At 41.9% G+C, this 23,876-nt stretch overlaps 1 protein-coding gene across 1 annotated transcript in view; it reads right to left on the reverse strand.

Annotated features, from left to right (window-relative positions):
* Positions 1-885: 885 nt before the first annotated feature.
* znrf1 (zinc and ring finger 1) overlaps positions 886-23,876 on the reverse strand; it is a 290,054-nt gene continuing 267,063 nt past the window's right edge. The window contains exons 4-5 of the mRNA XM_068049616.1: positions 13,591-13,688; positions 886-1,863 (exon numbers count right to left, since the gene is read on the reverse strand). Coding sequence (XP_067905717.1) covers positions 13,631-13,688 — 58 coding nt within the window. The 3' untranslated portion in view covers positions 886-1,863; positions 13,591-13,630. The remainder of the gene's footprint in view (positions 1,864-13,590; positions 13,689-23,876) is intronic.

Genomic DNA, 23,876 nt, shown 5'->3' on the forward strand with positions numbered 1-23,876 from the left:
ACCCACCACATCAAAACATTAATTTCACAATGACTGTACACAGTTCCAGGAAGTGCTAGGCCTACTCACATTTCTGGGAAAAGCACAATTTTCTCGCAGTAATATATCTTACACTCAAACTCGATACCCGTCATGCAGTAACTTGAAATACCCAAAACTGCTAGCAGCATGGTTTCAAATGTTTTTTTTGACCACTAGTGCAATTTTGTTTTGATTGCAAAATCCATTAGCGAACACCATTTTTAATATAAATGCTGGTGTGCGTGGTCCTCATTTTCCTTCTGAGCACTCATTTTTCAAATGTAACCATTTCCTTCCTAGTAAAACTTCATCTCTGGTCTCTTTATTTATCTGATTGTTTATCAACAATAAAACACTAGTTTTTTAATTCACTAGTAAATGCTGCAGCAGGGAATTAACTCCCTAATATACTGACTGCCTGTACCTAGCAAATTCAGGTTCATCCCAATGTTTGCGGGGATCAGTGTACTGGCTCTGCTTGGGAGTTCTGGATGACCAGAGAGCACAGTGCTATGACTCCTGGTTTAAGTTACTTCTGTCAACTTGCAGTGACTGTAAACACATCACTGAATAGCAGCAACAGTCCATAGCTCTAGGCAAATGTTACAGAGTCCTTGATGCTATAAACGGGCCTTCCAATATAATTGCAGTCCCTAAAGAAAGTGGAAAACTACCCACATCTGGGTCATGTTCAGGCCCATTGCATTTCCTGAGACTTACTAGAAGCCTACTTCAACCAAAGTAGTAAAAAATCTTTACAACATGCTGTATTTTTCATGTGTGAAGACATTTCTGTCAAAATAAAATTAGAAAAGGGAAATCTTTACTCAGTTTCGGTTTATCTAGCACAAATTAATGTAAATGCTCATTCAATAGTTTATTGAACATCGTGATAGTACACCATATTAAAACACCTCAACAAACAAAAGGGAATATCTTTCTCCAGCTGTTAGAAATACACCAGCCTGAACATTCAGGCTACACAACAAGCTGGAATAAAATTGATATCTTTAACAGCAGGACAGATTCACTAGTCTCTAGAGGAAATTGCAGCCATTAAAATTCCACAAGGGCCTTGGGTGGAGGGGAAAAAAAAAAGAGATTTTAACTGTCTCTTTAGGATGCCTGTGTCATTTTGTAGCACGGAGCTGAATAGCTCGAGAAGACAGGATTCCACGTTTAAATGTTAGTGCAGAGCGCTCTTCTGGCTGAAAGTTGTCGACATGGAGCAGATCCTTTCGGTACAAGAGGGAGGTCTTTTTTTTTTTGTTAAACTTTTGGCAACATCTGTCACAAAGTGGGATGGAAAAAACCAGGAGAGTGCTCGTGTTTGTATACACATCAGCAAGTACACGCTGGCTACACTGGACATTGTGTAAACACATCATGGACACAACTACAAGCCCACGGACACTCAACGCTTTACATTCTGGCATTTTCAGAACTTGGTCAACACACGTGAAATTCCACTCTCCTTTGTTTTTATAACCGGTTGCGGTTGCCACCTTGGAGTCACATCCCAGAGACAAGGCTTTTGCACAGCACTCTCAAACCCAAAAAGCAGTCGTGCTCTGTTTGGCTAGTCCTTTTCCCCTTTTTATTCTGTACCGTCTTTTCAAATAGAATCAGTCGTATAGTCGTTCCATTATTTTGGGCTGTCGTGATCGATCGATCTACCACCATACTTCCTTCTTTATCCAAGTTTGGGATGCAGAAATTTTGTTTGGTGTTTTGTTTTTCTTGTTCAAAACTGGTTGCTGGAATGTCAGTTTTAAGGTAAACTTCGAGTATATTGGATTCTTAACCTCCAGGTAAGGGTTTAGCCAAAATGAGCAAAGCGCCCTGTAGGAGAAAAAAAAACAAGAAAGTCAAAGTCTGCTATTTACTACCCAGAAACTGTGACCTACATAAGACTATTGAACTTCTTCTCAGACATTTTGCTGCTCGTTTTCTCTAACATGGCTTATAAAAATTCAAAATGCAACATTTCCTTTTAACAAATTATCATTTCGCCTGCCTGTTGCTTAACTCAAAAAAAAATGTTTTAGTATATTATGATCAGGCTGCTAAAGGCACAATAACATAGGAGATCGTTGGTCCTTTAGCCAATATATTGGCCCAGATTTTCCTGCAGCTACGAGATTGATGATGTAGACAGTACACTTTGCTGTTTAGTTTGACAATCTCGTTGTAGACAGCGTAATCTCTATTTTGATGGTGCTCCAGTTGGATAACGCCTCAGTGAGCATAGCGGCAAATCGGAAGCAGCGAATCTAACAGCCAATGTAAAAACGCTTTGTGATTATACGGTGCTGCTCAGTCTCTATGTCCATTTCTTAGCTGTCACTAGATGCTCACCTAAATGTGCTGAAACTATATTTTGTTGTCTGCAACACTGACAGAATAAGTAAAATAACCTAGATTTATACCTGCCTTGCGAAATCAATTTTTTTTATTGTTACTAGTAATACTGGTACTAGCGCCACCATAAACTCCATTACAGTCTAGTCAGTACTGTTCATTTCCAACACAAAACGTTAGATGAAGATAGATGATTACTAAAAAATGGTAGGCGGAATGGCAAAGTTACGAATAAGATTCTCTGTATATCCAAAGATTGCAAGCAATTCATCATAATGTACCATTTCATATGATTTTATTGGCAGTTTTCTCAGCACTCAATTTAAAGAATCAGGGTGTGTACTCGTCCATCCTGTTTCCAACTTCTGAAATTATTTTATTGGAAATTAGTTTGTTCTTTTCAATTTTTGCCAGTAATCTCACTGTTCCCTTAATAATGGCTGCTCTCTTTCCACTTTTAAGTGGGATAAAGCTTGTTCTTTGACCCTCATTAAACATTGAATGTGCTCTTGAAAGCCAGATCATAGAATGGTTACAGCACAGAAGGAGGCCATTTGGCTTTGGGTCAATTCCGGCTCTCTGCAAGAGCAACCCAGCTAGTCCTGCGCCCTGCCCTTTCCCTTTAACCCTGCAAATTTTCTCTCTTCAGGTGCTTATCTAATTCCCTTTTGAAGGCACTGATTGTATCTGCTTCTACCAAACTCTCAGGTAGTGCGTTCCAGATGTTGCTGCTTCTTGCTTAGTTAGTATTAACAGGTCAATGTACTCTTGGATTTTGGGCAGGGATATTGGCAAACATATTTATTAGTTCCACCAAGTTGGGACATGGAAAACCGAAGCAATAAATCATACCATACCCAGACCACCAGCGCCACTAGACCAGGTTTTGCTCCAAATGACAAACGCCACCAGCCATTTGTTACACTTACCCACAGATTTTCTATGGGATTTTGCACGGCAAGTTCCTCCAAACAGCGCAGCCTGAGACATTAACTTGTCTTTCTCCTTCAGGTACTGTCTGACATACTCTGCAATTTGTTTTTTTATTGCAAATTTTAAAAAATTATTTGGTAACAAGCCTTTCATGCTTGACTGACTGCAAATTTTATATTGTTTTGTAATGTAAATTACATATGGATAATTAATAACTACTTACCAATCACCTGACAGACAGGATTTATTTAGCAAAAATAGCATGAGTACTGCAACGTTTCCCATTTTTCAATAGTTTCATTGAGTGCACAGGAAAAATACATTCTGCTTCTAACATTTGTAGAGCACTCTTCTTAGAAGAATGTCTCTTTACAGAGGGAGAGTGGAGATGCTGAAAAGAAAATGAAGGAATTTAGGGAGTAATATTAAGGGGAGACACATTAGGAAAAAGAATATCAAGATGACTTTTGAAGACAGCAAACTGAAGAAGCTTTGAAAGAGAATTCCAGTGGGTGGGGATATAGTGACTGAAAGCAGATGGAGTGTGAAGCAACCAAGAATTCAGACCTGGAGAATGGAGAGTATGGGCTAGCATGAGATTTGCCAGATAGGGTGAGTGTGAGAGGATTTAAAAAATGAGAGCTGAATCCAAATTTGTTGCATCCTAAAGAGCTTAATGAGGACAGGATAATGGGTATATATGAGAATAAATCCAAAACTGTAGGGGAACACAAAAATATTTTGTTAAAAGATTTAAATCACAATCTAGGGAAATACAGAATGAGACTCAACAATTTCCTTTAGTCAACTCCTCCCAAAGTTAACTGCATTGAAAAATTCAACAGAAGTACACACTTAAAGAATGTTGTGGTTTCTTTGTATAGTGAGATTTCCTCCTCTTAAACCTTGTTTTCTAGCCTTTTCCTATATTGAGTTTCCCAAGTTGAGAGGATGGGTTGCTGACCCACTCCCAGATCTCAAACTAACTACAAGGTGTTAAGTGTGAGGCCAAGAGTGAACCTTCCAATGTTTGCATGTCCTCCACTAGCAAAGTAGCTGTTATCTGCTTAGTGCCAACTCAAGATGGCAGCATTTAAATTCAGAATCAGTATATGCAGGATAGTAGATTCAAACCTGTAAGTGAGATCCTGCCCTCGCCTCAAGTAGCATATTCAACCTGCTGTATCAAATAGCATAGCCGAGTTCTTTTCAACTAGCTGAGTTTGAAAGAAACAGTGGTGGAGAATCATTTCAAAATGGCCAGCAAAAGCAAAGGAGAAATAAATGGGGATACAAAGACAATGGAGTGGGAGGATATGACACAAGATTTATAAATATGTTAAATACTGCAGTACTGTAATCACCCATGTGCTTTTAATCAATCAATATTGGTTTTCTATTAGTAATTCACAGAGTTCCACATGCAATCTCGACAGGATTTACATCAAGTAGATAATCTCCTTTAGCAGAGTTCTAACCAGATACGAATAGACTGTGAGCAAATACATTCTACAAGATATAAATTGTAACTAATTCCCATTAGTGTCTTCTTAATTAGTAAGATAACAAATGTTACTCCATACACCATGTACCAATGTTCACTCTAAGCCGTGCGGCAGTGCAGCAACCAGAAAGTTCCCGCACAGGCCGTGCACAAGTCAACCCCTTTAAGTTAGTGTGTGGCAGTGCAAAAAGCTTTTAAAGGGCCTGTGCACCTATGAAAAAAAGTTAGAGGGTATGTTGCCGTGTACGTCTCTTTTGCCCTCATTAAACCATATAGAGCCAGCTGACACTAGTGTAATCTATGCAAGGAATTTATATCAAGCAATCCGAAAAGCAGGCCAGTAACTGTTGAAACCCACTGAATACTACAAAAAACCATGAGTTTCTGACCCTGCAGCAAACATTCAGGGTTGATGATTCATTGTGATTTGTTTCATCAAGTGTTGTTACATTGATTTTCAACACACATTGATGATACAAAACTAATTTCCCTGCTGATAAAAATTGTAGAAATAGGTAGTTATGGCATTATAAATCACCAAAAGAGCCCAAAATAAAGAGCTATTGCAGAAACATTGCAAAAAAATCTATTTAAAATCTGTTTAGATATACTTGAGAGTCAGATATCCCTTTTGGCTCTCTCCCCTGACTGACCCCCATCCCAGCTTTTGGTCATCTTAATTACGTTGTCAGGATACAAACCAGTGCTCATTTTGTTTCAGAGTCATGGTGAAGTTATCAGACTATTTCTAACATCTAGGGAGTAATTTTAACCACAAAAATGAGTGGGCTGGGGCTGTGTGGGATGTTAAAAATTCCAGCCTGCCTCCAACTTGCCCACTTCCTGTTTTAACGGAGGTGGGACAGGGAGCAAGGCAGGTTGGCCATTTAAATATTATAATGAAGATGCATGCCTCAAATTTAACCTCTCTTCAAAGTTTAACCCTGGCTTTCCAGGTTTCCTAGGCCTCAGGAAACCCAGCAGCTGACGGGAGGTGAGGATCACTTTGTGGAAAAGTAAAGTACCATTCTAGCACTGTTGATAGGCCAAGAGGAACAATATACAAAGCTTACTTTCTACCCAGCCCACCATTGGATGCACCCACACCTGTCACAAGGATCAGGGAGGGGACCCCCTCACCTCAAACGTAATCCCAAATCATATAAATGCACTCAAAACATATTGGGCTGGATTTTGCTCTCAATGGCGCCAGCCATACGTTACACTTTCCCACAGACTTTCTTTGGAACTTAGCACTGGAACGTACTGTGATTTAGAGAGCCAAAATGGCAGTGTCCTCTATAGGGCATTTCGAAATTGTATGAACACTGCAGCAAACTGCATATCTCCTTAACCAATTAGATTGAAAAATCATTAATGATCAGAGCAGAGTCTCAACCAGAAACTGTCAGTTAGAATACTGAATTCAATGTCAAATCAGGGACAGAAAGCAAAATAAGGAGACAGAAAGAAAGACTGGATTAAGTGGGAGGCAGATAAGAGACAGAAAGAAAACAAAATTGCCAACAAATATTAAAATTTGAACCAATGAGGCTTCACACTTTTAAAAGTTAATTTTCAGTGCGAGAGGGGTTGTTTGGCAGTAATTAAGACTTCTCATTAAAGATTTACTTACATTGGAATAGACAAGCTCCAACTTTTTCTGGCGAGTTTAGTGGGTATAGATCATGTAAATACAGCAATGTCATGCTGTTGGATGTATCTCACTACCAAGTCTCTTGGCTAGTTACCATTCTTGCATTTCTGGAGGAGCAGGACAGCTTGAACAGCAACTTCTTGATTTCTGCATTTAACTGCACTTGAGCAGTCGCCGGAAGTTGCTACCTGATTTACAATTTACCACAACATCCGGGCCAATAAATAGAATTTTAAAAAGTGATGAGATTTACAGTTGCAATACATACCAGTACACCTCTTTCCACACTGTTATCCAAGATGCCAAACACTCCTGCTATGTGAGACAGTAATTCACATCTACCTCCTCTAATTTCTGCTCCTGTTTCCTCTGTTCCTATGTTCTGACCATAAGTGCAACTTTCCTGTGTCTCAGCACATTAATTCTCCCACCCATTCTGACCTCTCTGCCCTTGGTCTCCCACACTGCTCCAATGAAGCTCAATGTACCTTTCAAGAACAGTATCCAATTTTTTTTCTGGACAATCTGCAGGTTACTCATCTGAGCACAGATTGTTGCTACATCCGTTATTTTCTTCACAGCAGAAAGTAAGTCTGTCACTGACCAGGGGACAGGGGATGCAGTCATATCTGCTGCATTTGCAGCTTGATTTTGTGTTTATTTTCCTTATTTTCTTGCACTTTTCTGTTTGCTTGGATTTCTCTTCAGTGTTCCAACCCCCCACTATTTGTATAGTCTTTTGTCCTTACATCTTTGCATCAGTTCACTGACAGTCTTTTACATCATCTGAATTTTTTTTACTATTAAGATGTCTGCTGATCATTTAATTCGATCCCCTCCAACTTTACAAAAGTGTCTATCGAACATGTCAGAACCGGCCGCTTTTCTTTACAGATGTTGGCTGGCCTGTTGTGTTTTACCAGCATTTTCTGTTTTTATTTCAGCTTTCCAGCATTTGTAGTTTTTTTGTTTTTATGCTGTAGCTGCATTGTTTCCTTTGATCCCTGTGGAATACGTGATGGGTCAGCTCCATGCAGGCGTGCTTAGATACGTAAAGGGCTCAGAAAACACTACCTCTTCTGCTGACAGACCGAAAGCTAGCAAGATACTTGGGTCTTTTCAATGACCAGACTCTGAAACACAGTACAGGAGAGCTTCTTAAGTTTTTGTTCTAAAACGTAAAGGTGGATTTTGTACCTGCAGCAATACTGCCAGTGCAATAAGATGCAAAACCACCTTTTGGAGACTGTTTACAGGATTCTTGATACAAGCCTCCAACTGGCTACACTGCTGCATTTTTGGTGCTGGGCTACCAAAAGCCACAGTGCCAGCATTTAATGTGTAGCACTACAACCACTGGAGACATGGGACTTTCATTGAGGCTGGATGTCCAATAGATCTTAGAAGTAAAAAAAAAATGAGCCAAGTGTTTGCAAGTCACTGTGCTCACCTCACATTTCACTGCAAGGTACAAGCATTATTAATACACACAGTTAAGTTTCAGTTTACATAAGGTATGCTGCCTTCTAAAAGTTTTAATATAAGTCTGTTGCAATATTCTTTACTTTGAGCATAATTTCTCAGACTGAAGTTATTAAACTAGATTGCAAGCGCTGATTAATGCAACACCATTTTCTTGGACTCCGTACTACAGGGTTGCCTCCCACAGCAGAGTTCAATGACATTAAACCAATTTGAGTGACAACACATCATAAACATGCAAAACATAGGTCTTTAAAAGAAGGCCTTTGAGGTAACCAGATTTGTGTTGGTCTACAGCCAGACATACTGCACATCAGATATCAGTATTTTGTCTTCTCACTAGCATGTTACAAACGAACATACAAATTAGGAGTAGTAGGCCATTTAACCTCTCAAGCCTGGTCCGCCATTTGATAAGATCATGCATGATCTGCTTGTGACCTCAACTCTGCTTTCCAGTCTAACCGCTATAACCTTTGACTTCCTCGTCAATCAAGAACCTATCTAGCTCAGCCTTAAAAATAGTCAATGACCCAGCCTCCACTGCTCTCTGGGGAAGAGAATTTCACAGACTAACGACCCTCAGAAAAAATTTCTCCTCATCTCTGTCTTAAATGGGAGACCCCTCGGGCTGGATATTGTGCTGGAGGTGGGGCTCCCGGCGCAGGGCCAAAAAGGATCCCGCCTCCAAGAGCTGCTGGCTAATCAGAGGGCCAGCAGGTCAGCAGTATTGGCAATGCCACCAGGAGCAATGGCTTCTGCCAGTACTGCAGAGGCCTTGAACACAGGCCCTGCAGTGGAACCCCAGAACAGAGGCAGGGTCGCCGGGAGTAGACTGGAAGGCCCCGGCGAGGGTGTGGGGGTGGTCGTGCATTCCAGGGGGTAGGGGTGGGGGTGGGGGGGTCCCGGGAGGTAAAGTTGTTCTTGGGGGGGTCCTCCGTGGGTCACAAACTGCCGACGGAGGGCCCCCCACCCCCCACAAGCATGCAGGGAGGGTGCCTCATTTTACAAGGCATCCCCCGACACTGCTAAAGATTCCAGTGGCGGCAGGAAAGGGCACTTAATTGGCCTTTAAATGGCCACTTAAGGGCCTCAATTAGTCTGTGGGTAGGAAGGCCACCGTCGACCTATCCCTCCCCCGAGAAGATCGCTGGGGACTGGCCCTCCACTCTGTTTCCCGCCCACCCCCCATCCAACCTCAGGGGGCTTCACAAAATCCTGGCCCTTATTTTTAAACTTTGTCCCCTAGTTATAGTCTCTCCCATTAGGGGAAACATCCTCTCAGCATCCACCCTGTCAAGTCCCCTCAGGATCTTATATATTTCAATAAGATCACCTCTCATTCTTCTAAACTCCAATGGATACAAGCCCAACCTTTCTTCATAAGATAACCCCTTCATCCAAGAATCAATCGAGTGAACCTTCTCTGAATTACTTCTAATGCAATTGAATCGTTTCTTAAGTAAGGAGACCAAAACTGTACACAGTACTCTAAATGCAGTCTAAGGCCCTGTACACCTACTTTTATATTCTATTCCCCTTGCAATAGACGACAACATTCCATTTGCCTTCCTAATCACTTGCTGTGCCTGCATTCTAGCTTTTGGTGAATTGTGTACCATGGCACCCAGATCCCGCTGTACTAACGAGTTCTGCATTCTCTTTCCATTTAAATAAGATACTGTTTTTCTATTCTTCCTGCCAAAGTGGACAAGTTCACATTTTCCCATCTAATACCCTATCTGCTCACTTAACCTATCAATATCGCTTTGCAGTCTCCTTATGTCCTCTTCACAACTTACTCTCCGACCTAACTTTGTGTCATCAGCAAATTTAGCAACCAGACATTTGGTCCCTTCATCCAAATCATTGATATAGATTGTAAATAGTTGAGACCCCAGCACTGATCCCTGTGGCACTCCACAGCTTGCCAACCTGAAAATAACCCTTTCATCCCAACTCTCTGCTTCCCGTTAGCTAACCAATCCTCTATCCATGCTAATATGTTACCCCCTACACCATGAGCTCTTATTTTTAGTAACCTTTGATGTGGCATCTTATCAAATGCCTTTAGGAAATATAAGTACATCACCTCTACAGGTTCCTCTTGATCTATGTTGCTTGTTACTTCCTCAAAGAAGTCTAATAAATTAGTCAAACACTATTTCTTTTTCATAAAACCACGTTGATGCTGCCTGATCGCATTAAGATTTTTAAGTGCCCTGCTATAACCTCCTTAATAATAGATTCCAGCATTTTCACTATGACAGATGTTAGGCTAACTGGCCTGTAGTTTCCTGCTTTCGGTCTCCCTCCTTTCTTGAATAGAGGAGTTACATTAGCTATTTCCTAATCTGATGAGATCTTTCCAGAATCTAGGGAATTTTGGAAAATTATAACCAATGCATCAACTATTTCAGCAGCCATTTCTTTTAAGACCCTAGGATGCAGGCCATCAGGTCCTGGGGTCTTGTCCGCCTTAATTCTAATAGTTTCCCTGGTGATTGTAATTGTTTTAAATTCCTCCCTCCCTTTCACCTCTTGATTTACAAGTATTTCTGGGATGGTATTTGTGCCTTCTACAGTGAAGACAGACACAAAATATCTGTTTAACGCATTTCCTTATTTCCATTATTAATTCCCCAGACTCACTCCCTAGAGGACCAACACTCATTTTAGTTACTCTTTTCCTTTTTAAATACTTGTAGAAACTCTTACTATCTGTTTTTATATTTTAGCTAGCTTTCTCTCATACTCTAATTTCTCCCTCCATTTTTTTGTCATTCTTTGCTGGTTTTTAAATTCTGTCCAATCTTCTGACCTAGCAGTAATCTTTGGCAGAATTGTACGTTTTTCTTTGATACTATACCCACAGCAATGTGGTTGACTCTTTACTATCCTCTGAAATGGCTTAGCAAGCCACTGAGTTATATCTAAACGCTATAAAGTCAATAAAACAGAATGAAACCGGATGGACCACCCGGCATCAACCTAGGCACTGGAAAACGATAACGGCAAACCCAGCGCTGTCGACCCTGCAAAGTCCTCCTTACTAGGGGCGGCACGGTGGTTAGCACCGCAGCCTCACAGCTTCAGCGACCTCGGTTCAGTTCTGGCTACTGCCTGCGTGGAGTTTGCAAGTTCTCCCCGTGACCGCGTGGGTTTCCGCCGGGCACTCCGGTTTCCTCCCACAGCCAAAGTCTTGCAGGTTGATAGGTAAATTGGCCATTGTAAATTGCCCCTGGTGTAGGTAGGTGGTAGGAGAATTGTGGGGATGTGGTTGGGAATATGGGATTAATGTAGGATTAGTATAAATGGTCGGCACAGACTCGGTGGGCTGAAGGGCCTGTTTCAATGCTGTATCTCTCTATGAAACTCTATGAAACTATCCTCAACTTCCTTAGTTAGCCATGAATGGTGCATCCTTATCCTAGTCTTTCTTTGCTGAGAGTTATGAAATATCTCCTTAAATGTCTGCCACTGCATCTCTACTGTCATACCCTTTAACCTAATTTCCCAGTTCACTTTAGCCAGCTCTATCTTCATACCCCTTATTTAAATTTAGAACACTAGACCCCAAGAGCTATATCTAACTCCTTCTTGAAAACATGTTTTGGCTCCTTTACTATGAGTCTTTAATTAATCCTGTCTCAATGAACATTCCCAGGTCTAGAATAACTTGCACTCTGGTTGACTCTAGAATGTGCTGCTCTTAGAAATTGTCCTAAATACACTCTATGAACTCACCTTCCAGGCTACCTTTGCCAATCTGATTCACCCAATCTATACGTAGATGAAAATCACCCATGATTGTTGTGGTACCTTTCTTACCCAAGCTCCCATTATTACTTCCTGCATACTCTGTCCTACAGTGTGGCTATTGTTAGGGGGGGCCAATAAACTACTCCCACCAGTGATTTCTTTCCTTTGCTATTTCTTATCTCTACTCAAACTGATTCTACATCTTGATCTTTAGAAGTAAGGTGATCTCTCAGTATGTACTGTCATCCTTAATTAACAGAGCTACCCCACCACTGTTTCCTGGCTTCCCATCCTTCCGAAATGTGAATTTACCCTTAATATTCAGGTCCCAGCCTTGGTCACCTTTCAGCCATATCTCTGTAATGGCTATCAGATAATACTTATTGCTACACGCATTCAGATACAGAGCCTTAGGTTCTGTCTTTTTATTATTTTTGCAAACTCTGGCCTTAATCTGCTGACTCACTCTTAAGTTTGAACGTTCTGTCACACTCTGATTATTACCCTTATTGCTACCTTGCTTTATTGCTTTTAATTTACCATATCTTCCCTCATGTGATTCCTTCCCCCCACTATTTAGTTTAAAGCCTGTCTGTATCTGTTACTGTGTATATTAATAGTTTTCTCTTGATGATAATAGGCACTTTTACGTGTGCAAGACTGATAGTACTATGGGTATCCCGAATTCAGGTCTTACCTGGCTGACTGCAAGATAAATGCAAAAGTAGGTACATGTCAAGACTGGCTACAGGGGAAGACCTATTTTTGGCAAGTCTGCCAGGCGGCCCTGGCACTTTTATATTTGTCTTAAAGACTAGGAGCTGAATTTTAAGGGCCCCCCAGGAACAGGAATAGAGGTGAAGGGCAGAGTGCCCTGCGTTTTCCCAACATCTTACAATTTAGTCTGTAGTGGGGGAAGGCCGACAATTGACTTCTCACCCAGAGGCCAACTGAGGCCCTTAATTGGCCAGTTAAATACCAGCAGTGGGTGGGGGGGCCTCTGCCACATGGGGAGGTCACCCAGTAACTCAAGGCGGCCTCCCCTGCAAGTTTGGGTGGGGGGGGGGGGGGGCCGCCTCCGTGGGTAATGTGGCAAAGGCCACCCTTCTCCCGTTACCCACCCCCTACTAACTCACTAACACATCACCCTTGCTGCCCCCTCCCCACCACCCCCACCTTGCCAGGGCCTGCCTGAGTGGTCCACGCTCCACAGCTGCTCCTCTTTAACTGCCTATTGCAGTTCCAGTAGTGGCCACTGCTCCCAGTGGCACTGCTGGGATTGCTGAGGTGCTGATCCTCTGACTGGCCGGCAGCTCTTGTAAGTGGGAACCCTGTCTTAAAGGGACAGGGACCCTGTGCTAGGCAGTTAATTGCCCGAACACCAGTAAATGCTGCTGGGGTTCCCCAAACAGTCGAGGTGGGGTTCCCATTGTCTTTTTAGCCTGGCATTGGGAGCCCTGCTGGCTGCACAATATCCAGCCCTATGAGTCCCATGGTGACATAAGCTCAGTATGAGAGAACACCTTCTGGGTACTGACATGGTCATTTGGAAGCTAAGGGTCCCTAGCAGTGCTTTCCCACAAGAAAAAGTTTGAAAACCACTGGCGTAAAGAAAATACAGGAACCCAGTATTCATTTGTTGATATGTTGCACTGTTGGCAAGGATGAACTGTGTTTTCCACTGCTCATCACAACTAATCTAAGACACAATACAGACCAGCACTTCCCAAGCCTGCTCTAACTTCACCTTCAGAAAAGTGTCTTCGCATAGTGACTGGGACTCTTTGGGCAAAATACTGGCAAACTGAAAAGTTTTTTTGACATGTCACTACAGTGCACCATAGTTCAATTTACAAGTCTGTCTTCTTACCTTTAACAGAAGGCTGTAAGCAGCTGCAGGCCAAGAGAGGTCAGTCTGAAGGATGTTCCGGACATGATCTGTTCACTTCAAACCATGAATCTATACAGCTGAGGAGAGGGAAGAAAATGTGAATAATTTCAAATATACAGGTATAACATACAAAACACATTCACAAATATCTTCCGTATTGGACAGTATGCAAAATGTTGCAATAAATGCTGATCATGGTATTTAGCACTAATTTCTAGATAAAAATAGAATTGCAAAGACCTTTAAAAAAAAATCTAACTAGGTCCAAAATGGATTTTACCACCACTGTACAATTATTTAAAATACATTTCCAGTGTCCTTCAGCATAACCATCTGAACGGACAATATGTCAGAAGCTGTCACGTAGCAGTTTTATGCATGCATATGTATAGTGATTAAAAATGTCCCTTCGGAATCAGAAAGGCAACTATTTTGAGGCAGACACCACAGAAAAAAAGCAGCACCAGAACAACCTGCCATTGCCACATTAAATCCCAATATTCAGGCTTCTCTATAAGTGGGAAAATGGGAGCTTTGAAATACTAGTCAGAAGTAAACCAGTTAAAAAAAAATTGAAGCTATAACCAGAAAATAAAACAATGTTTTATGGGCCCTCCACCGGCTAGTACACATTCTCCTTCAGCAGTGAGGATATCATAGTCCTGTAGACCTTGGACTTCATTGCAGTTCTGACTGACTGAAAGGAGATGAGCTTTTATGCATTAATCCCTGTATTCCCCCACTCGTGTCACAGCTGGTGTCATCTTGAATACACATAGCAGCAACTGGCACTTATTAGAGAAATTTGTTCAACAGGACAAGTTAAGTTCAACCTTGAGGTCCAGGCTCAGCTTCAAATTTGTGCTGCTGTGGGTGGAGAGCCCACACTGTTTGAAGCTTTATCTACTCCACCGCCCACAAGCAATGTTGAGTACAATAATAGGATCCAACTTTGGATTTATTACACAAGGTGTTTACAGAGCAAGATTTCAAGTACAGTAACATTTTATTCTAATACAGATCATTTGTCCTACTGGACAGGACAGCCACCTTCTGCCAGATTTGGAAACCAGGATAGGGGTATGACAGAAGTGGAACCATGGCTCTAGGTCTGAGATTTACTTTGCTGCCAATGAAATTCACTGAAAACCTTAATAAGCCACATCACGTGATAGTTACCACTCATCTGGTTTTGGCCTATCAATAAGTCTGACTTAAATAAAAACTTAACACTGCAACTTAAGTTGTTTTTTTAAAAGCAGCATAAATAAATTTCTTTACAATAAAGGTTCAAGAACAGAAGAAAACATGGAATGAGAAAAGGTTCATTCGGACACATGTTCCACAAACCATATACAATATGTAATCATGGATTTGACTTAATTTAGTCTCAGAGGAGAAGTCTATATCAATATCTGCACACTGGAGCATCCATGAGGTGGAGAATATTGTGGATAGCACATATAGAGAGGTAGTCACACCGCAGGCTCAGACCCCACAGGCAGGAGGGGAATGGGTGACCACCAGGTAGAGCAAGAGGACAAGGTAGGCAGTTCAGACATTTCCTGTGGCTATTCCCCTGCAAAACAGGTATACTGCTTTGGATACTGTTGGGGGGGAATGGCCTCTCAGGGGAAAGCAGCAACAGTCCAATTCATTGCACCATGGTTGGCTCTGCTACAGAGGAGGAGTAAAAAGTGTGGGAATGCAATAGTTATAGGGGATTCAATTGTAAAGGGAATAGATAGGAGTTTCTGTGGCCGCAAAAAGAGACTCCAGGATGGTATGTTGCCTCCCTGGTGCTATGGTCAAGGATGCCTCGGAGCAGTTACAGGACATTCTGAAGGGGGAGGGTGAACAGCCAGTGGTCGTGGCACACATTGGTACAAATGACATAGGTAAAAAAAAAAAGATGAGGTCCTAAAAGCAGAATATAGGGAGCTAGGAAGTAAGTTGAAAAGTAGGACCTCAAAGATAGTGATCTCAGGATTGCTACCAGTGCCACGTGCTAGTCAGAGTAGAAATAACAGGATATATCGGATGAATCTCTTCGACTCGCCACATTTTAGCCCCGTCTTTATGGCTGCCCGCCAGCTCTGGCGAACGCTGGCAAAGACAGGGCTAAAATGTGGCGAGTCGAAGAGACTTAGTAGTTGGCAGGAAAAAAGACAGAGGCGCAAGGGGAGAGCCAACTGTGCAACAGCCCCGACAAACAAATTTCTCTGCAGCACCTGTGGAAAAGCCTGTCACTCTAGAATTGGCCTTTATAGCCACTCCAGGCGCTGCTTCACAAACCACTGACCACCTCCAGGCGTGTATCCATTGTCTCTCGAGATAAGGAGGCCCAAAAGAAAGAAACAAGAATCGGATGAATATGTGGCTGAAGAGATGGTGTGAGGGGGAGGGTTTTAGATTCCTGGGGCATTGGGACCGGTTCTGGGGGAGGTGGGACCAGTACAAACTGGACGCATTACACCTGGGCAGGACCGAGACTGATGTCCTAGGGGGAGTATTTGCTAGAGTGGTTGGGGAGGGTTTAAACTAAAATGACAGGGGGATGGGAACCTTTGCAAGGAATCAGAGGAGGGGGGGATCAAAGACAAGAACAAAAGACAGTAAGGGGAATAAGAAAAGTGATAGGCAAAGAAATCAAGGGCCAGAATCAAACAGGGCCACGGCGAAAGATAGTGGGAAGGAGACAAGTAATGTTAAAAATACATGCCTTAAGGCAGGGCTGCAAGGTGACCAGGGATGGGAAATGAACATCCAGGGATATTCAGTATTTAGGAAGGACAGACAAAAAGCAAAAGGCGGTGGAGTTGCACTGCGGGTTAAAAAGGAAATTAACGCAATAGTGAGGAAAGGTATTAGCTCTGATGATGTGGAATCTGTATGGGTAGAGCTGAGAAACACTAAGGATCAAAAAACATTAGTGCGGGTTGTATATGGACCCCCAAACTGTAGTGATGAGGTTGGGAATGGCATTAAACAGGAAATTAGAGATGCATGCGATAAAGGAACATCTGCATATAGATTGGGCAAATCAAATTAGTCACAATACCGGAGGAGAGGAGGAATTCTTGGAGTGGATACGGGATGGTTTTCTGGACCAATACATTGAGGAACCAACTAGAGAACAGGCCATCCTAGACTGGGTATTGTGTAATGAGAGAGGAATAATTGACAATCTAGTGGTGCGAGATCCCTTGGGGACGAGCAACCATAATATGATAGAATTCTTCATCAAGATGAAGAATGACGTAGTTGATTCTGAGACAAGGGTCCTGAATCTTAGTAAAGGAAACTGCAAAGGTATGAGGCGTATGTGGCCATGATGGATTGGGAAACATTACTTAAAGGGATGACGGTGGATAGGCAATGGCAAACATTTAAAGAGCGCATGGATGAACTGCAACAATTGTTTACCCCATCTGGTGCAAAAGTAAAACGGGAAAGATAGCCAAACCATGGCTTACAAGGGAAAATAGAGATAGCATTAGATCCAAAGAAGAGGCATATAAATTTGCCAGGAAAAACAACAGACCTGAGGATTGGGAGCAGTTTAGAATTCAGCAAAGGAGGCCCAAGGGATCGATTAAGAAGGGGAAAATAGAGTACGAGAGCAAGCTTGCGGGGAACATAAAAACTGACTGTAAAAGTTTCTATAGGTATGTGAAGAGAAAAAGATTGGTGAAGACAAATGTAGGTCTCTTACAGTCAGAAACAGGGGAATTTAATCTGGGGAATAAAGAAATGGCTGACCAACTAAATGCATACTTTGGTTCTGTCTTCATAAAGGAGGACACAAATATCATACCAGAAATGTTGGGGGACACAGGGCTTAGTGAGAGAGAGGAACTGAAATAAATCAGTATGAGTAGATAAATAGTGTTGGGGAAATTGATGGGATTGAAGGCCGATAAATCCCCAGGGCCTGATGGTATGCATCCCAGAGTACTTAAGGAAGTGCCCCTAGAAATAGTGGATGCATTGGTGGTCATCTTCCAAGATTCTATAGACTCTGCAACAGTTCCTACAGACTGGAGGGTAGCTAATGTAACCCAACTATTTAAAAAGGGAGGTAGAGAGAAATTGTAGACCAGTCAGCCTGACGTCAGTAGTGGGGAAAATTCTAGAGTCCATTATCAAAGATTTTATAGCAGAGCACTTAGAGAACAGTGGTAGAATCAGGCAGTGTCAGCATGGATTTACGAAAGGGAAATCAGGCTTGACAGATCTACTAGAATTATTCGAGGATGTAACGAGTAGAGTTGATGAGGGGGAGCCAGTGGATGTGGTTTATTTGGACTTTCAGAAGGTTTTCGACCAAGTCCCACACAAGAGATTAGCATGTAAAATTAAAGCGCATGGGATTGGGAATAGTGTATTGCGATGGATAGAAAATTGGTTGGCGGACAGGAAACAAAGAGTAGGGATAAATGGTTCTTTTCCCGAATGGCAGGCAGTGACTAGTGGGGTACTGCAGGGATCGGCGCTAGGACCCCAGCTATTCACAATATACATTAATGATTTAGATGAGGGAACTAAATGTAATATCTCCAAATTTGCAGACGACAGAAAACTGGGTAGGAGGGTGAGTTGCGAGGAGGATGCACAGAGACTTCAGGGTGATTTGGACATGTGAGTGGGCTAATGCATGGCAGATGCAGTATAATGTGGATAAATGTGAGGTTATCCACTTTGGTAGCAAAAACAGGAAGGCAGATTATTACCTGAACGGCTATAAACTGAGAGGGAGGAATATGCAGCGAGACCTGGGTGATCTCGTACACCAGTCGCTGAAGGTAGGCATGCGGCTGCAACAGGCGGTAAAAAAGGCAAATGGTATGTTGGTCTTCATAGCGAGAGGATTCGAGTACAGGAGCAGGGATGTCTTGCTGCAATTATATAGGGCCTTGGTGAGGCCACACCTGGAATATTGTGTGGAGTTTTGGTCTCCTTATCTGAGGAAGGATGTTCTTGCTATAGAGGGAGTGCAGCGAAGGTTTACCAGACTGATTCCTGGGATGGTGGGACTGACGTATGAGGAGAGATTGAGTCGGTTAGGATTACATTTCCTGGAGTTCAGAAGAGTGAGGGGGGATCTCATAGAAACCTATAAAATTCTAACAGGACTTGACAGGTTAGATGCAGGAAGTATGTTCCCGATGGTGGGGAAGTCCAGAACCAGGGGTCAGAGTCTAAGGATATGGGGTAAACCTTTCAGGATTGAGATGAGGAGAAATTTCTTTACCCGGAGTGGTGAGCCTGTGGAATTGGCTACCACAGAAAGTAGTTGAGGCCAAAATATTGTATGTTTTCAGGAGTTAGATATAGCTCTTAGGTCTAAAGGGATCAAAGGGTATGGGGCGAAAGCGGGAACAGGATACTGAGTTGGATGATCAGCCATGATCATAACGAATGGTGGAGCAGGCTCGAAGGGCCGAATGGCCTACTCCTGCTCCTATTTTCTATGTTTCTATCTCTGATGATTGTCAAGTGGTGCTTTGCAATAGTCATTCATACCCAATGCTTTCACTCTTCAACCCTGGCCTGAAGTTTTTCATAGACAACCTGCCCTACCAGTAATATCGGTGCCCATGTCCCAGATAGTGTCTGATCATCTCAAACTACACTTTTCATTACAATCTATCTAGCTTACAACCAGATATGTACCCAGCTCCTTTTGAGAAGTTAAATTAACACAGTACTAACATCTTTTCTAGGGAAACTGTTCCAAGTATCTGTTCCATGTATCCACATATGCACAAGTGTTGTGATGGTGGGAAGGTTATTCTAATTGCCAGTCTTGCTTGAGGTTGGTTAATTTTAAACCTGCATCCTAAAGTTGTGTTCCAAATCTAAATTAAAAGCCAATTTACATCTACATCACTTGTGCCTCTTGGCATTTAAAAACCTACATACTGAATCTGCTTTTCTCCAATTAAAGTAAATTCAATCCTGCAAGTCTACAATGCAACTCATTCAACTTGGTCACTCTACTGAAAACCATCTGTTGCATCAAAGTTATTTTGAAAGCTAGGTGGTCCATAATATATAATTCAATGCACAGACCTGAGGTAGTACATTTTGGAAGAACAAGGAAAGGCAAACAGAGGGATTTTTGGTGTGTATATACACAGGTCATTAAGTGTGTTGGAAAAAAGAATAAATTAATCCTTGGACACCAGGTATCATTCTGGTAAATCTACGTTGCACTCTCTCCAAGGTCAACGTATCCTTCCTAAGGTGTAGTACACCGAACTACTCACAGTATTCCTGGAGTGATCTAACCCAGGAGTTTGCATAACTGTAGCATGACTTCCACCCCTTTTATTTTAATCCTCGAAGATAAAAAGGCCAGCATTCCATTAACGTTTTTGCTTATTTTTTGTACCAGTTCATGACATTTTAATGATTTATGTACCTGGACCCCCAAGTCTCTTTGGACCTTCACTATTTTTAGCTTTTCACCAGAAAGAAAGTACTCTGTTCTATCCTTTTCAGCTCCAAAGTGGATGATCTCAAATTTACCTACATTGAAATCCATTTGCCACAGTTTTGCCCCTTTCCAATCTTTTAATATCTCTTTATAATTTTATGCTTTCTTCTACACTGCTTACAATGCCACTATATTTGTGTCATCTGCAAACTTGGAAATATGGCTTTCTATCCTATCATTTCAATTGTTAATAAATACGGTGAATAGTTGAGGCCTCAACAAATCGTTGTGAGATACCACTATTCACATTCTGCCAATTAGAATACATGCCCATTATTCCTTTTCTCAGACTCCTGCCACTCAGTTAATTTTCTAACCAGTCAATAATTTGCCTTCAATTCCATTGGCTTCAACTTTAGTTAACTATCTCTTATGAGGGACTTTATCAAATACCTTCTGGAAGTCCATAGAAACAGCCATAGACATTTCCCTGCCCATTATTTTAGTCCCTCTGCAAAAAATTCACACAGGTTCATCAGGCATGACCTACCCTTTACAAATCCAAGTTCGGTCTCTATGATCAGCTGAAAAATTTCAGGTTTTCAGTCACCCTATCCTTAATTATAGAATCTAGTAATTTCCCAACATGTGTTCAGCTAACCCTCTCATATTTTAATATCCCTTGCCAGTTTCTTTTCATACTCCCTTTTTGTAGTTCTTACTATCTGTTGTGTTATTCTTTGCTTCTCTTTGCATCTCTCCTATTCGTCAGGATCTGTGCTATTCTTTGCAGTGTTGTATGCTTTATCTTTTTGTCTTATGTTATCTCCTACCTCTTTAGTCGTCCATGGCTTTTTTTTAAGGGGTAAGTAGAACTCTTGTCCCTTAGGGGTATAAACTGGTTCTGTATTGCATTTAATTCTTTTTTGTCTTTTCTGTCTTTTTTCCCCATTAACAGATTTGCCCAGTTTACTGTGGACAGTCTCCATCTCATCCCATTGAAGTCAAACTTATCTAAATCTAGAATCTTAGTAGCTGTTTTGCGTTGCTCCCTTTCAAACATGATTTTGAAATTGATCATATTATGATAATTATTAGATAAATGTTCATGCACTGTTAGGCTGTTAACTAAATCTGGCTCATTACTCATCACTAAATCGAACATAGAAAGCTCCCTTGTTGGTTCTAGGACATACTGTTGCAGAAAACTATTCTGAACTCAAGAAATTCACCTTTCTGACAAGAGCTAGTCTGCTTATCTATATGAAAGTTAAAACCCAATTAAAGCCACTGTGACTTTACTATATGCTTGTCTAATCTCTGCATTTATACATTCTGCTACTTCACAGCTGCTACCATGGAGCCTACAGACAACTCACATTACAGCCTTACCTTTTCTATTTCGTTTTTCTACCCATAAAGTCTCCATTCTATCCTCTATTATCATGGAAGTGATTTCATCCTTAACCAGTAAGGCTACTCCTCCCACTCTATCATTTTCCCCATCTCTCCTGTAGACCTTATAACCTGGTAAATTTAGTTCCCAGTCTTGTAGCCATGTCTCAGTAATGGCTACCATGTCATACACTCCAAGTTGAATTTATGACTGCAGTTTGTTCATTTGTGCCTTATTCTCTGTGTTTGCATAAAGAATGGTTATTTCAGCCACACACTCAACTTGTCATACTGCTCTAATATTTTATTCAAAAGTTTTTTATTTCTCAGTCCGGTTTAATTACTTTATACCTTTTAACTTTCTCTTTACCTGTAGTGTCTAAAGCACAATTTCTGATCATTACTCTACCCTCTTCCCATTAATTTGTTTTCAAACAATTATTTATACTACTTTTTCAACTTGAGCCCACCCCTTCATTTACTAGTTTCAAGTCCGTGCGGCTGCTTTCTACTAGGACCCTGGTCCCGGGGAATTCAGGTGGAGCCTGTTTGACCAGTACAATTCCTTTGTGTCCGAGTACAGGTGCCAGTGTCCAATGAAATGGAACCCCTCCTTCCCACACCACTCCTTCAGCCATATGTTCACCTCCCTAATCTGTTTATCTCTACACCAATTTGTACGTAGCTCGGATAATAATGCAGAGATTCTTGAGGTCCCATTTTTAAATTCAGCTTCGAGTACCTAATACTCTTCCAAACAGGACCTCTTGCTTACTCTTTATTGTTGGCCCCAACAAGGATCACAATGATCCTCCCCCTCCCTCTCCAATATCCTTTCAGACCGGTTTGCATTGTCCCTCACCCTGGCACGTGGTAGGCAACATACCAGATGGGACTCTTGATGCTGCTTACAAATGATACTATCTAACCCCCTAATTAGTGAATTCCCTACAACTACCACATTATGCTTCTCCGCCTTTGTACTGCCTCCTGCTCCAAGGTGCCACTGTCAGCATTCTGGCTGTCCTTCTAAAAGCCTTTATCATAGAAACATACAAAATAGGAGCAGGAGTAGGCCATTTGGCCCTTCGAGCCTGCTCTGCTATTCATTATGATCATGGCTGATCATCCAACTCGGTAGCCTGTTCCTGCTTTCGCCCCATACCTTTTGATCCCTTTAAACCCAAGAGCTACATCTAACTCCTTCTTGAAAACATACAATGTTTTGGCCTCAACTGCTTTCTGTGGTAGCCAGTTCCACAGGCTCACCACTCTCTGGGTGAAGAAATTTCTCATCTCAGTCCTGAAAGGTTTACCCCATATCCTTAGACTATGACCCCTGGTTCCTGACCCCCCCCCCCCCCCTCCACCCCACCCCACCACCATCGGAAACATCCTTCCTGCATCTACCTTGTCAAGTCCTGTTTGAATTTTATACGTTTCTATGAGATCTCCCCTCACTCTTCTGAACTCCAGCGAATATAGTCCTAACCGACTCAATCTCTCTTTATATGTCAGTCCCACCATCCCAGGAATCAGTCTGGTAATTTGTTCACATCACCCTGAAGCCTCTCTGCAACCTCCTCACAACTCACCCTCCCACCCAGTTTTGTGTCGTCTGCAAATTTGGAGATATTACATTTAGTTCCCTCATCTAAATCATTAATGTATATTGTGAATAGCTGGGATCCTCGCACCAAACCCCGCAGTACCCCACTAGTCACTGCCTGCCATTCGGAAAAAGATGCATTTATTTTGTTTGAAACTCTTTGTTTCCGGTCTGCCAACCAATTTTCTATCCATCGCAATACACTATCCCCAATCCCATGCGCTTTAATTTTACATGCGAATCTCTTATGTGGGACTTTGTAGAAAGCCTTCTGAAAGTCCGAATAAATCACATCCACTGGCTCCCCCTCATCAACTCTACTTGTTACATCCTCGAAGAATTTTAGTAGATTTGTCAAGCATGATTTCCCTTTCATAACTCCATGCTGACTCTGCCCAATTCTACCACTGTTCTCCAAGTGCTCTGCTATAAAATCTTTGATAACGGACTCTAGAATTTTCCCCACTACCGACGTCAGGCTGACTGGTCTACAATTCCCTGTTTTCTCTCTACCTCCCTTTTTAAATAGTGGGGTTACATTAGCTACCCTCCAATCTGCAGGAACTGTTCCAGAGTTTATAGAATCTTGGAAGATGACCACCAATGCATCCACTATTTCTAGGGCCACTTCCTTAAGTACTCTGGGATGCATACCATCAGGCCCTGGGGATTTATCGGCCTTCAATCCCATCAATTTCCCCAACACCATTTCTCTACTAATACTGATTTCGTTCAGTTCCTCTCTCTCACTAAGCCCGGTGTTCCCCAACATTTCTGGTATGATATTTGTGTCCTCCCTTGTGAAGGCAGAACCAAAGT

The sequence above is a fragment of the Heterodontus francisci genome, chromosome 17, assembly GCF_036365525.1.
Source record: "Heterodontus francisci isolate sHetFra1 chromosome 17, sHetFra1.hap1, whole genome shotgun sequence".
Taxonomy (NCBI): Eukaryota; Metazoa; Chordata; class Chondrichthyes; order Heterodontiformes; family Heterodontidae; genus Heterodontus; species Heterodontus francisci.